General features: G+C 40.2%; 1 protein-coding gene across 5 annotated transcripts in view; it reads right to left on the bottom strand.

Annotated features, from left to right (window-relative positions):
• Positions 1-1,139: 1,139 nt before the first annotated feature.
• The window catches only part of LOC131952456 (acid phosphatase type 7), a 69,185-nt gene continuing 55,243 nt past the window's right edge, over positions 1,140-15,081 (bottom strand). For 3 of the 5 annotated variants that reach the window (XM_059315120.1, XM_059315119.1, XM_059315118.1), the window contains exons 2-10: positions 14,861-15,023; positions 13,596-13,804; positions 13,325-13,423; positions 12,971-13,196; positions 11,863-11,992; positions 8,689-8,892; positions 8,030-8,235; positions 7,657-7,810; positions 1,140-5,996 (exon numbers count right to left, since the gene is read on the bottom strand). In XM_059315120.1, the coding sequence (XP_059171103.1) occupies positions 5,609-5,996; positions 7,657-7,810; positions 8,030-8,235; positions 8,689-8,892; positions 11,863-11,992; positions 12,971-13,196; positions 13,325-13,423; positions 13,596-13,804; positions 14,861-15,005 (1,761 nt within the window). In that variant the 5' untranslated portion in view covers positions 15,006-15,023 and the 3' untranslated portion in view covers positions 1,140-5,608. The remainder of the gene's footprint in view (positions 5,997-7,656; positions 7,811-8,029; positions 8,236-8,688; positions 8,893-11,862; positions 11,993-12,970; positions 13,197-13,324; positions 13,424-13,595; positions 13,805-14,860; positions 15,024-15,081) is intronic. The other 2 variants (XR_009388539.1, XR_009388538.1) reach the window with 2 other exon arrangements.

The raw sequence follows: 15,081 nt of genomic DNA on the forward strand, positions 1-15,081 counted from the left end.
CCCGCCTGTTATACCTCTGGGAATAAATGCCCCTACAATATACCCGCCTGTTATACCTCTGGGAATAAATGCCCCTACAATATTATACCCGCCTATTAGACCTCTGGGAATAAATGCCCCTACAATATACCCGCCTGTTATACCTCTGGGAATAAATGCCCCTACAATATACCCGCCTGTTTTATACCTCTGGGAATAAATGCCCCTACAATATACCCGCCTGTTATACCTCTGGAAAGAAATGCCGCCAGTTTTCCACGTCTCATAAGATTAATCGAGTCTTCTGAGGCGGGGAATAACTCGATTTTCACGGGATTCTGGGGCTGAAAAAATTCCAATTTAAAATTAGTTTTTTTTAAAAACTCCACGACCCGCTACTCTTTTAAATGGTAGACAATCCAGTGAGGCGGTCTGGGTAGAGATTGGTTACTCTAGGGGTGGGGAGGTCTGGGTAGAGATTGGTTACTCTAGGGGTGGGGAGGTCTGGGTAGAGATTGGTTACTCTAGGGGTGGGGAGGAAACAAAGATGGTCGACCACTGAAGGAACCGAACACACGCACAGACACTAACATTTTGAGCTTTTAAAGTTTAATTCAGATTTTATTCTTGAAAACGTATAAAAATGTGGGGGGAGGGGGGAATGTGGCAACAGATTGATGCTCTGGTTCATTAAGACCTGCTGTACATGTGGCTATAGGCGTGGTTTAGTTGGTTCCCTGTATTAAAACCCTACAATAGAGTGAAGTACCATTTTCAGATCTGGTAAGAAAAATAAATTAAATTTAAATAAGATCTTTTACTTTTATATGAAAGTTCGTCGACCTAACTGAAACAGTAAGCAATTGATCATGTTGCCGCAGAAATAAAATACATTTCCGGTGACTGGAAATTGTTTGAAAAGTAGATAGAAGTCTACACCCACAATCAAATATTTACAAGTGAAATTTCGTCCATCTAACTGAAACGGTACTCAAGTTATTGGCTTTTGAGAAATGAAGTGGAGTAAGTACCACTTCCGGTTATAAGAAAACGCCCAAAACTTGAAAGAAAACTAGAAATCAGATACAATAGTTATTTATGAAATTAATCAAACTGAAACAATACCCATGTTATCGAGTTAACTTACACGCACACAGACAACATGGTTAAGTGTAATACAATTTGTCAAGAAAGTAAACATGATGAATAGATTGTTTAAGTTTATGTATTTAATACAATCAGACGAAATACAAGTTGAACACATACACAGCCATATGTGAATACAAGCAAACATTAAGTTGCATGGTAAATTCAAGAAACAAAGTGAACATGATGAATGCAAATATAAACATCCATTTATAAATAATCTCACAGGATATTATGGCAGCATGGAATTCTTTGTAAACCTACCAAATAGGTGTCAGGGTGTGTTTCAAATTTGTCAAGTTTTGCAGTCTAGCCAGCTGATTCAAAAGATTGTCAAGTTTTCTTTTCTAGTCAGTTGAGGTTAGAAGATTGTCAAGTTTTCTTGTCTGGTAAGTTGAGAAGATTGTCAAGTTTTCTTGTCTGGTAAGTTGAGAAGATTGTCAAGTTTTCTTGTCTGGTAAGTTGAGAAGATTGTCAAGTTTTCTTGTCTGGTAAGTTGAGAAGATTGTCAAGTTTTCTTGTCTGGTAAGTTGAGAAGATTGTCAAGTTTTCTTGTCTGGTAAGTTGAGAAGATTGTCAAGTTTTCTTGTCTGGTAAGTTGAGAAGATTGTCAAGTTTTCTTGTCTGGTAAGTTGAGAAGATTGTCAAGTTTTCTTGTCTGGTAAGTTGAGAAGATTGTCAAGTTTTCTTGTCTGGTAAGTTGAGAAGATTGTCAAGTTTTCTTGTCTGGTAAGTTGAGAAGATTGTCAAGTTTTCTTGTCTGGTAAGTTGAGAAGATTGTCAAGTTTTCTTGTCTGGTAAGTTGAGAAGATTGTCAAGTTTTCTTGTCTGGTAAGTTGAGAAGATTGTCAAGTTTTCTTGTCTGGTAAGTTGAGAAGATTGTCAAGTTTTCTTGTCTGGTAAGTTGAGAAGATTGTCAAGTTTTCTTGTCTGGTAAGTTGAGAAGATTGTCAAGCATACTTGATACTGTCATCAGTTGCAGCCTTTAATCCCAGGCTTGAGGTTAAGCAAGGACAAACGCAAATAATTTATGATTATGTACAGAAAACTCAAAAGGCTTTTTCTACAAGTAAAATTTGTTTGAAGAAAAAAGTTCAAAGTTCACAGCTACATTGGAATGTTTTAACTGACAACTGATATTAAAAATGTTGGGGCTACCAACAGAGCCAGATATTTGCCAGCACAAAACCAACTAGATAAAAAAAAACATTGGACTTCAATCAACTTTGGTATTTTTATCTCCATATTGAAGAGCTTCAGCCTCACAATATTGCATTTATTTGTCTTGATTTCCCTGGAAGATTCACAACAGCCATTTTTTTCTAGATCAAAACAGAAGCCTTTGTGTTGTTTGTAAATTAACTCAAAAATGGACTGCTTCAAAAATCCCAAGTTAAAAATGCTAATAAAAAAGCAGGCCTGCATTCCAATAGAAATGCATCATTTGAGTGAAATAGTGTACAGGTAACTGGTGCGGTCTCACTGATGCATCATTTGACTGAAATAGTGTACAGGTAACTAGTGGGGTCTCACTGATGCATCATTTGACTGAAATAGTGTACAGGTAACTAGTGGGGTCTCACTGATGCATCATTTGACTGAAATAGTGTACAGGTAACTAGTGGGGTCTCACTGATGCATCATTTGACTGAAATAGTGTACAGGTAACTGGTGGGGTCTCACTGGGGACCAGGACTGGCGAAACTTTGGCCTCTGTGCACACAGGAGAACATCACATGACTAGCCACATGACACTTCATAGTCATGTGACATCAATACTACAAGATTTTACTATAAATATTACAAAGTAAGCAATGTAAACAATAACATAATTTACTTTAAGTACACCAGTGAATTAACATTAGAAAATTTTAAATTAATCAGCATGACAAACCATGCTTAACCAAGCATAAGCCATGCTTAACCAAACATGACATAATTATACTTGTGGCTCTCAAGTAGTATAAATATTTGAAAAAAAATAATTGTGTCAAACCAAATACATTCTACAAATGTAACATTACATGGATAATATCTACATACTTTGTTTTAATAAATAGCATCCAAATATTTTTACAAATAAAAAAAAAATGAAATCAAACACAGGATGGGATAAAATAAAAAATGACCTGATACTGAATTTCAATGGAATAAATGTTTAGAACGTTAGGCTAACTTACATGAGAACGTGAGGCTAACTTACATGAACTAATGGTTGGGAGGGATAGAAGAGTCTTTTGTTTTTAACTTTTATTCTAGATCAGGAAAAAAAAACACGTCTTTGACAACGACAGCAAGACACACGTCTGTGCCATGTGACTGACAACGACAGCAAGACACAAGTCTGTGCCATGTGACTAAAGAAAAAATTGACAGGTGTGGTGAGCCAAAAATGTGAGCCATTGTTCCCCTTACAACTGGAGCCATGGCTCCCCTATATCATGAGCCCCTATATCATGAACCATGGCTCCCATATATCATGAGCCCCTATATCATGAACCATGGCTCCCCTATATCATGAGCCCCTATATCATGAACCATGGCTCCCATATATCATGAGCCCCTATATCATGAACCATGGCTCCCCTATATCATGAGCCCCTATATCATGAACCATGGCTCCCCTATATCATGAGCCCCTATATCATGAACCATGGCTCCCATATAACATGACTAGAATGATAAATGAGTTGATTTTCACAAAACTCTGAATGTACAGAGTAAACATTGCAACTTGCTGTAAACAGCACTTATTTGAATGTGACACTTATTTGAATGTGACACTTATTTGAATGTGACACTTATTTGAATGTGACAAGATAACCTTCAGGATATTTATCGCAAGTCTGAACTTGCTAAGAAAACACTGGGACAGGAAGAGACGCGCTGTCGGCCATGATCGAGGCGCTGCCACAACAAACCTGCCAGGACAATCTGCCACAACAAACCTGCCAGGATGACCTGCCACAACAAACCTGCCACAACAAACCTGCCAGGACAACCTGCCACAACAAACCTGCCACAACAAACCTGCCACAACAAACCTGCCACAACAAACCTGCCACAACAAACCTGACAGGGTGCTTGCACTACCTGCTGTCTGTACAGAGTTCTGCAGTAACATCAGTGGGTGACAAATTGAACGGACCCTGTGATATTTTAGTGACATAAACCCTGTGACATTTTAGTGACATAAACCTGTGACATTTTAGTGATGTTAACCCTGTGACATTTTAGTGACATAAACCCTGTGACATTTTAGTGACATAAACCTGTGACATTTTAGTGATGTTAACCCTGTGACATTTTAGTGACATAAACCCTGTGACATTTTAGTGACATAAACCCTGTGTCATTTTAGTGACGATAACCCTGTGACATTTTAGTGATGTTAACCCTGTGTCATTTTAGTGACATAAACCCTGTGACATTTTAGTGACATAAACCCTGTGACATTTTAGTGATGTTAACCCTGTGACATTTTAGTGACATAAACCCTGTGACATTTTAGTGACATAAACCCTGTGTCATTTTAGTGACATAAACCATGTGTCATTTTAGTGACATAAACCCTGTGACATTTTAGTGACGATAACCCTGTGACATTTTAGTAACAATCACAAGAAATCTTTGTACAGAAAGTTTCAATAAAAACAAACCTAGAAATATGCAAGAGTTGCACATTTGTGAAAATGCAAAAAAACAGCATGTACAAAAATAGTTAAAAAACCCAATTTCATCGGGACGTTAGCAAAAAACCACAGATATACAACAACACTTAGCTTTTTAAAAACTTTCATTTTAAGTTATGGTGTCAGATATTAAACAAGAAAAATAATATAATTAATGCTGATATTAGATAATTAATGATTATACAATATCAAAATGAATTATAAGAGGTATTAAAAAAGTGATGATAATTTAAGAAAACATGGCATTATGTTTTATGTGCTGGCTTAAATTAATCTTGCCTTTCAAAGCTTTAGATTTAAAACTGTTTTTCAGGCCTCTAGATCTAAAAATGGCCAACAGCTGAAAGAGTTGTACTGTACTAACAAGACAACTAAATGAATTGTGTTCCAAATTTGATAACATCAGCGACATTGTGCCAACATCATTGTGCTAACATCAGCTGTTTTTACTGAACTCTGAAGCATCAAAGTTTTAGACCAAATACATCTGAAACCATCCAGTGAACTATCAGATATCTTGCTAAGTGTTCAATGATAAATGTAGCACCAGCATAAAATGTTGACACGGGAAAGTCAAAGTTGTCATTTATAAGCACTGAGATTCAAGCAACAGATCTCAGTGAGCGAAACAAAAATATCTTCACAAAAGCCACCCACATCCTTAAGGGCCCAACAAAACACACAAAAACCTACCCACTCCAACTACTTGGTGTAGAAAGACAAAAGGTCAATGAACTCAGGAAAAGAAATGAAGTATGCATGTCTTTGTATGTGCACATCTCCAGGCTACACTAGTAGGATGTGAGCAGCTTAGAGCTCTGTTTACTGGCCTTGTCATAGACGTCGATCTCAAAATCATTGTCATCAGAGTCAGAGTCGGAGCCCACAGAGTAGAAATTGCCACTGCCGCTGGAGTCTCGGTCAACGTCCCTCCACCGACGCCCGCCCCTGGCACGTTTCTTTCTAATGCATGACCTGAGCATGAGCGCCCCCAGCACCAGGAAGACAACTGCGGCAAGCACGGCCAAGCCCAGCCACAGAGAGTACTGGGACCAGCCCTCCACCTCCTGCGGGTCACCTGAGCTGCCGCTGATGAAGTCGTACGTGCCAGGCTTGCCCCCCAGGGCCAGGATGGTCTGGTTAATCTGGTGGCTGATGTTGTGGGGGAGGCTGGCGAGGCTGAAATCATTCAACACATGGCTACAGCTAAATCATTCAACACATTGGCTACAGCTAAATCATTCAACACATTGGCTACAGCTAAATCATTCAACACATTGGCTACAGCTAAATCATTCAACACATTGGCTACAGCTAAATCATTCAACACATTGGCTACAGCTAAATCATTCACACTATGGCTAGGCTGAAATCATTCAACACATTGGCTACAGCTAAATCATTCACACTATGGCTACAGCTAAATCATTCAACACATTGGCTACAGCTAAATCATTCACACTATGGCTACCGCTAAATCATTCAACACATTGGCTACAGCTAAATCATTCACACTATGGCTAGGCTGAAATCATTCAACACATTGGCTACAGCTCACACAATCACACACTGGCTAGGCTGAAATCATTCAACACATTGGCTACAGCTAAATCATTCACACTATGGCTAGGCTGAAATCATTCAACACATTGGCTACAGCTAAATCATTCACACTATGGCTAGGCTGAAATCATTCAACACATTGGCTACAGCTAAATCATTCACACTATGGCTACAGCTAAATCATTCACACATTGGCTACAGCTCACACAATCACACACTGGCTAGGCTGAAATCATTCAACACATTGGCTACAGCTAAATCATTCACACACTGGCTAGGCTGAAATCATTCAACACATTGGCTACAGCTAAATCATTCACACTATGGCTAGGCTGAAATCATTCAACACATTGGCTACAGCTAAATCATTCAACACATTGGCTACAGCTAAATCATTCAACACATTGGCTACAGCTAAATCATTCAACACATTGGCTACAGCTAAATCATTCAACACATTGGCTACAGCTAAATCATTCACACACTGGCTACAGCTAAATCATTCAATACATTGGCTATAGCTAAATCATTCACACTATGGCTACAGCTAAATCATTCATACTATGGCTACAGCTAAATCATTCAACACACTGGCTACAGCTAAATCATTCAACACACTGGCTAGGCTGAAATCATTCAACACATTGGCTACAGCTAAATCATTCACACTATGGCTACAGCTAAATCATTCACACATTGGCTTCAGCTAAATCATTCACACATTGACTACAGCTAAATCATTCAAACATTGGCTACAGCTATATCATTCACGCAATGGCTACAGCTAAATCATTCACGCAATGGCTACAGCTAAATCATTCGCATTACGGCTACAGCTAAATCATTCACACTATGGCTACAGCTAAATCATTCACACTATGGCTATAGCTAAATTATTTACACTATGGCTACAGCTAAATCATTCACACTATGGCTACAGCTAAATCATTCACACTATGGCTACAACTCAATCATTCACACTATGGCTACAGCTAAATCATTCACACACTGGCTACAGCTAAATCATTCACACATTGGCTACAGCTAAATCATTCACACTATGGCTACAGCTCAATCATTCACACTATGGCTACAACTAAATCATTCACACATTGGCTACAGCTAAATCATTCAAACATTGGCTACAACTAAAAATGACCTAAAGTTGCCAGTTGACCTAAAAAAAAAAAATCTGACCTAAAGTTGCCGTGGTTGACCTACAAGTAAAAAAATCTGACCTAAAGTTGCCCTAAACAAACAAGTAAAAAAATCTGACCTAAAGTTGCCGTGGTTGTCCTGTATGAGCCAGAAAGTGTCCAGCACAGACTGGTCAGACACCAGTTCCCAGCGCAGATGGCTAGCATTGATGACAGACAGCCTAGCGTAGCTCATGTTGGTTGGCTCACTGAGGTGGAAAGCTGACCATTCAGCTGTAGGATGTTTGTTTTAAAAATAGAAATATTATAAACAATATTTCAATTGTAAACAACTCTACTTTTACATATGCCCTTACTTATATAAGGGGTATAAGGTCATTGTGCTAAAACTGACTTGATGAATAACATAATGGTTCAGTAATAGCTGCAAAGCACAATGATATGTGCAAACTGTACAAAAAAAATTCCCTAGCAAGTAAAAAAAAAATTTACCTGCTGTGGGTGGGGCTGAGGTGGTATTCTCATCCCTGACTTTGGGGGTGGGGTTGTATCCAATGACAACCTGTATGGGTGCCCTGGGCTGCACATAGCTGGTGTTGAGGAGCACACCTTTGTACTGGGGCCATGTCCTCTCATAGAAACTGTGGCGGGACTCTACCACCAGGTCCACACCAAAGTGGTAGAAGATGTCCTCCAGCCTGGCAGAAAGGGGAGATCATTGCAGAGAATGGAAAGGGGAGATCATTGCAGAGAATGGAAAGGGGAGATCATTGCAGAGAATAGAAAGGGGAGATCATTGCAGAGAATAGAAAAGCTGGACAAAATACAATTCAATTGAAGTCAGTAAGTTGAGGGAAAAAATTTCAGCACAGTAATTAAAATAGTATGGGACTGAGTGGTCTAGCGGTACAGAGCTGGACTGCTAACCTGTAAGTCTCGAGTTCGAATCCGGGTTCAAGTCAGTAGACCGTCCCTGAGTCCACACAACTCTGATGGGTACCTAAGTTAGGGAGAGTAAAGGCGGCTGGGCATAGTGCTGACCACATTATCTCTTCATATGCCGAGGTCACAGAAACAAGTGAACTCTACTTCATTTGCCCCATAGACTGTCAGGTTTGAAAGGGAACTTTACTTTTAATTAAAATAGTTACCCATGTTTGACTTTAGAAGTGTTTTGGGCACAGTCATCAGTGTCTGCAACGCCATAAGAACAGTACATGGGATGGCTGCCAAGGGCTATAACCCATGGAGTTGCTTCCCTGTTCTTGTTGACCTGCATCAAATCTTTCACCAGCCACTCTTGTTGCAGCTTGGCTCTTCTGTTGTCTGCCTCAAACAACATTTCAGTGGAGTAGCTGTGTTAGAAGTAAACAAAATAGTTGGTTTTCCTGGGCGCTAGTACAGGTCAAGTCTGGCATGGGCAGTACAGGTCAAGTCAGGCATGGGCAGTACAGGTCAAGTCTGACATGGGCAGTACAGGTCAAGTCTGACATGGGCAGTACAGGTCAAGTCTGACATGGGCAGTACAGGTCAAGTCTGGCATAGAGGCAGTACAGGTCAAGTCTGACATGGGCAGTACAGGTCAAGTCTGACATGGGCAGTACAGGTCAAGTCTGACATGGGCAGTACAGGTCAAGTCTGACATGGGCAGTACAGGTCAAGTCTGACATGGGCAGTACAGGTCAAGTCTGACATGGGCAGTACAGGTCAAGTCTGGCATAGAGGCAGTACAGGTCAAGTCTGACATGGGCAGTACAGGTCAAGTCTGGCATAGAGGCAGTACAGGTCAAGTCTGACATGGGCAGTACAGGTCAAGTCTGGCATAGAGGCAGTACAGGTCAAGCCTGACATGGGCAGTACAGGTCAAGTCTGACATGGGCAGTACAGGTCATGTCTGGCATAGAGGCAGTACAGGTCAAGTCTGACATGGGCAGTACAGGTCAAGTCTGACATGGGCAGTACAGGTCAAGTCTGACATGGGCAGTACAGGTCAAGTCTGACATGGGCAGTACAGGTCAAGTCTGACATGGGCAGTACAGGTCAAGTCTGACATGGGCAGTACAGGTCAAGTCTGGCATAGAGGCAGTACAGGTCAAGTCTGACATGGGCAGTACAGGTCAAGTCTGGCATAGAGGCAGTACAGGTCAAGTCTGACATGGGCAGTACAGGTCAAGTCTGGCATAGAGGCAGTACAGGTCAAGCCTGACATGGGCAGTACAGGTCAAGTCTGACATGGGCAGTACAGGTCATGTCTGGCATAGAGGCAGTAAAGGTCAAGTCTGACATGGGCAGTACAGGTCAAGTCTGGCATGGGCAGTACAGGTCAAGTCTGACATGGGCAGTACAGGTCAAGTCTGACATGGGCAGTACAGGTCAAGTCTGGCACAGAGGCAGTACAGGTCAAGTCTGACATGGGCAGTACAGGTCAAGTCTGGCATAGAGGCAGTACAGGTCAAGCCTGACATGGGCAGTACAGGTCAAGTCTGACATGGGCAGTACAGGTCATGTCTGGCATAGAGGCAGTACAGGTCAAGTCTGACATGGGCAGTACAGGTCAAGTCTGGCATAGAGGCAGTACAGGTCAAGTCTGGCATGGGCAGTACAGGTCAAGTCTGACATGGGCAGTACAGGTCAAGTCTGACATGGGCAGTACAGGTCAAGTCTGGCACAGAGGCAGTACAGGTCAAGTCTGACATGGGCAGTACAGGTCAAGTCTGGCATAGAGGCAGTACAGGTCAAGTCTGGCATGGGCAGTACAGGTCAAGTTTGGCATAGAGGCAGTACAGGTCAAGTCTGACATGGGCAGTACAGGTCAGGTCTGACATGGGCAGTACAGGTCAAGTCTGGCATAGAGGCAGTACAGGTCAAGTCTGGCATAGAGGCAGTACAGGTCAAGTCTGACATGGGCAGTACAGGTCAAGTCTGGCATAGAGGCAGTACAGGTCAAGTCTGACATGGGCAGTACAGGTCAGGTCTGACATGGGCAGTACAGGTCAAGTCTGGCATAGAGGCAGTACAGGTCAAGTCTGACATGGGCAGTACAGGTCAAGCCTGACATGGGCAGTACAGGTCAAGTCTGACATGGGCAGTACAGGTCAAGTCTGGCATAGAGGCAGTACAGGTCAAGTCTGGCATAGAGGCAGTACAGGTCAAGCCTGACATGGGCAGTACAGGTCAAGTCTGACATGGGCAGTACAGGTCAAGTCTGGCATAGAGGCAGTACAGGTCAAGTCTGACATGGGCAGTACAGGTCAAGTCTGGCATAGAGGCAGTACAGGTCAAGTCTGACATGGGCAGTACAGGTCAAGTCTGGCATAGAGGCAGTACAGGTCAAGTCTGACATGGGCAGTACAGGTCAAGTCTGACATGGGCAGTACAGGTCAAGTCTGACATGGGCAGTACAGGTCAAGTCTGACATGGGCAGTACAGGTCAAGTCTGACATAGGCAGTACAGGTCAAGTCTGACATGGGCAGTACAGGTCAAGTCTGACATGGTCAGACTCTTAGCCCTCGAAGAATCGAAAAAATGACAGCGAGTGAAATTATCCTTATTTGAGCAATATATCGATAAAACCTACTGCCGAACTATCCCACCCACCCCTTGATATTTTGAGAGGTCGTAGACAGACCCTGGAGAGTTTTTGATAGTCAGAAACCCTTAGGGGCTTTAGATTTGTCCAGATGCCATATTTTCTTATATAAGCATAGCAATTGTTTGTGAAAAAAAGAAAGACTACGTCATTCTGTCTATTTAGAAGGGAGGTAACTTTCTAATTATTTTTCAAAAACATAAAATGACAATGTCATTTTAAGAATTTCATTATACATTAAGGTATTTATCCTAATTAAATTGTAGAAATGAACTTCAAAATTTAATTAAATATAATCTTTGAGTTATACTGTAAAGAATGCCTCTGTTGTTTTAATTACCTTGCGAGTAATAAGTTTGTGCATATTCACCAGCAATCCTTTAACAAGAAATTACTGTTTAAACTTAAACATTCCACACAACAGGTAATCACCAATGAATTAATCATTCAAATTCTCAAATGAAGCAAGGCTGTATGCCTTGTACAAACATAAGTTAGACACAATACTAACATACTGACATAAACTTTACTTATACACAGAAAATTTATTTTGCACTTCTATAAGTGAATTATTTTTGTTTTGTGAAACTAAAAAAAAATGACACTACGTCAGATAAGCAAACTTGAGCACAATTGTGAAGGTGCTAGATATGAACTATGTAACTTAAACCATGAGTCCACTGATGTATTAACAGATTTACATCCATTCATCCATGTATTGACAGATGTCCTCACCTGACAAGATGAACGGATCCGATGTCGATGCTGTACCACAATTTATCTGCAGGTGTTGGCCAATCAGTTCCAGGCATAGAAAAAATGTTCCGGTACAGGTAAAGCCCATCTTCCCCTTCAGTAGTTGGACCTGTCATTAGCAGATTCATGCAGGACATTAATGGCAACATTCATATAGTGACATTCATACAGGACAGTAATGGCAACATTCATACAGAACAGTAATGGCAACATTCATACAGGACAGTTATGGCGACATTCATACAGGACAGTAATGGCAACATTCATATGGCAACATTCATACAGGACAGTAATGGCAACATTCATACAGGACAGTAATGGCAACAGTCATGCAGGACAGTAATGGCAACATTCATACAGAACAGTAATGGCAACATTCATACAGGACAGTAATGGCAACATTCATACAGGACAGTAATGGCAACATTCATATGGCAACATTTATACAGGACAGTAATGGCAACATTCATATGGCAACATTCATACAGGACAGTAATGGCAACATTCATACAGGACAGTAATGGCAACAGTCATGCAGGACAGTAATGGCAACATTCATACAGGACAGTAATGGCAACATTCATACAGGACAGTAATGGCAACAGTCATGCAGGACAGTAATGGCAACATTCATACAGGACAGTAATGGCAACATTCATACAGGACAGTAATGGCAACAGTCATGCAGGACAGTAATGGCAACATTCATACAGGACAGTAATGGCAACAGTCATGCAGGACAGTAATGGCAACATTCATACAGGACAGTAATGGTAACATTCATACAGGACAGTAATGGCAACAGTCATGCAGGACAGTAATGGCAACATTCATACAGGACAGTAATGGCAACATTCATACAGGACAGTAATGGCAACATTCATATGGCCACATTCATACAGGACAGTAACTAAGTGATGTGCATTTACACTAATTTTTACTTATTGAACTAAGTAAAGTACTTAACTTTGATGTCTTTGAACCAAACAGTATACATTCTCCTGTTATCAAGCTGTAATTTTTTTTTTACAACAAGTAAGTCCCAAATTTATAAAATAACTTGAATTTTAAAAAACACCTCAAATACCTTTTTTGTCTGGAGCTGTCAACATGGGTAGATAAGCTGTCACTTGTGAGAGTTGGGAAAGAAAAGTCTCCTCAGCTTTTTCCATGGCAGTTGGGTGTAACTGGCTTTCTAGTTCACCATTGTATAGCAAAGCTGCATATTTGCCAGACAGAGCTTCATCTACAATAGGCTTCATGGATCCAGTGGTATCCAGGTGACTTGAGATCAGAAAGTTGACTGGATTTGTCTGAAAAACATGTCATATTATTTTATATGTAAACTTGTCACATCTAGATTAGGATACTCAGATTAGGATGTTTGAGTAGACTTAAAGCAAATGCTGGAGTGCATTATAAAAAAACTTGTAGCACCTACCACATTTGGTGCAGCTGGTGTCAGAAAATACAAGGGACCAGCTCCGACATTACTTGTGGTCATTGGACGAAAGTAGTACGTTGTTGATGGTAACAGGTCCTATAGGGGAAAATGTTCAACAGGCCATTAGTAACAAACCATAGAGAAAATTAAAATAGCTGTTAAATAACTGTTTCATTAATAAAGGAAAATAATTAGAATAATTACTGATTAAATAGTTACTTAAACAAAAGCTACTTTAAAAAAAACGACTTCAAACAAAACTACAGACCTTTAGTTCTGCTCTGTGAATGAACTTGAAACTATTGAACTCAGCATCTGCAAGTTCAACACTCATCCCCTCTGCTGCGTGGTTGAGGTTCCAGGGGTGTGGGGCGTACTGGACCAGCATGCTGCAGTCTCCTCTAGTGGACCACATCACTGTCATCTCTGACACTGAGCTGCCAAAGCTCAGATGCACCTGTTCTGCTGTGCACCAAACTAATAACAAAGTTTAAACATTATAACAAGGACCAGGAATATTGGCCCCTATAACAAGGATCAGGAATATTGGCCATATAACAAGGATCAGGAATATTGGCCATTTAACAAGGATAATGAGTGTTGGCCACTATATAACAAGGATGATGAATGTTGGCCACTATATAACAAGGATGATGAAATAATTCCATTCTAAATCATTCAAAAGTTAACTCAGCCTTTAAGGGTTAATTTTGACATCAGATACTTTAAGCATTAGATAATAAAAAATGCTCTTTCTTGTCCCGACTTGTAGAAACATTCAGTGGTGCTACCAAAAATTTTACCAAATGTTCTAATGATCATTAAACAAATCCTTATAAAAGCTGTTGAGTTTTTGGCCAAAATTTATCCGCCTTCTTATAATGGCCAACAAAAAATAACTACCATAAGGTTGGTTTCTTTGCAGATTCACTTGAATGAGTTCAGTACTACCAATAATAAATGAGTAGTGGGGGGGGGGGGGGAGGAGAGAGAGAGGGGGGATTGTAAGTACCATGTATTCAAAAGTCTGTTCTTCTGTTGGGGTAGGAGTTTAGATACTTATTAAAAGCTCAAGCTATGTATTTCAAAACCAAAACAGTTATTGGAAAATAATGCTGTCCCTCAATTAATCTGTTATTTGTAAGCTTGAATTACTGATTTTTTAACTACTCGTACCCAAAACTAGTTTACTGATATTCAGTTAGTAAAATTTGTGGTGTACTTATAAATAGGCACGATTATATATGTTTTTAAACAGAAATCTTTAAAATGTTCTAGAATCTAAAAATTGGTAGAAAATTAATTCTGTGTAATAAGCAACCCCCCTCCCAGCTCCATTGATAAGCTACTTTATAAGATTAGTCCTCCAGACCCCATACTATTTACATTGACACAATTGATTTAGTTGGCATGCTCTCTTCATGCAAACACATGCTATATTATCCTAATTTATAGCATGTGTATAAGTATACAACTTCAAAATTAAAGAAATAAAAAAAAACATTTTGAAAGATTCAAGGACTCATCACTCACTCTTCTCCTCCTCAGGAGATCTATTAGGTCCATTGGGTGGCTCTAGCAATAGATTGTTGCCAGAAACAGCTCCATAACTGCTGTATACTTCTATCAATATAATAAGGATGTTGATGACCTTTACATTCAAGCTTGTCTTTAACATTATGATTTGCCTTTTATTCTGAAAGGTAGGGATGTCATGAGTTCCACCATCATGAGTATTCAAGAGTGAGGCCAGT

This window comes from Physella acuta, unplaced genomic scaffold, assembly GCF_028476545.2.
Source record: "Physella acuta isolate Inbredline_101_S28 unplaced genomic scaffold, ASM2847654v3 ptg000874l, whole genome shotgun sequence".
NCBI classification, from domain to species: Eukaryota; Metazoa; Mollusca; class Gastropoda; family Physidae; genus Physella; species Physella acuta.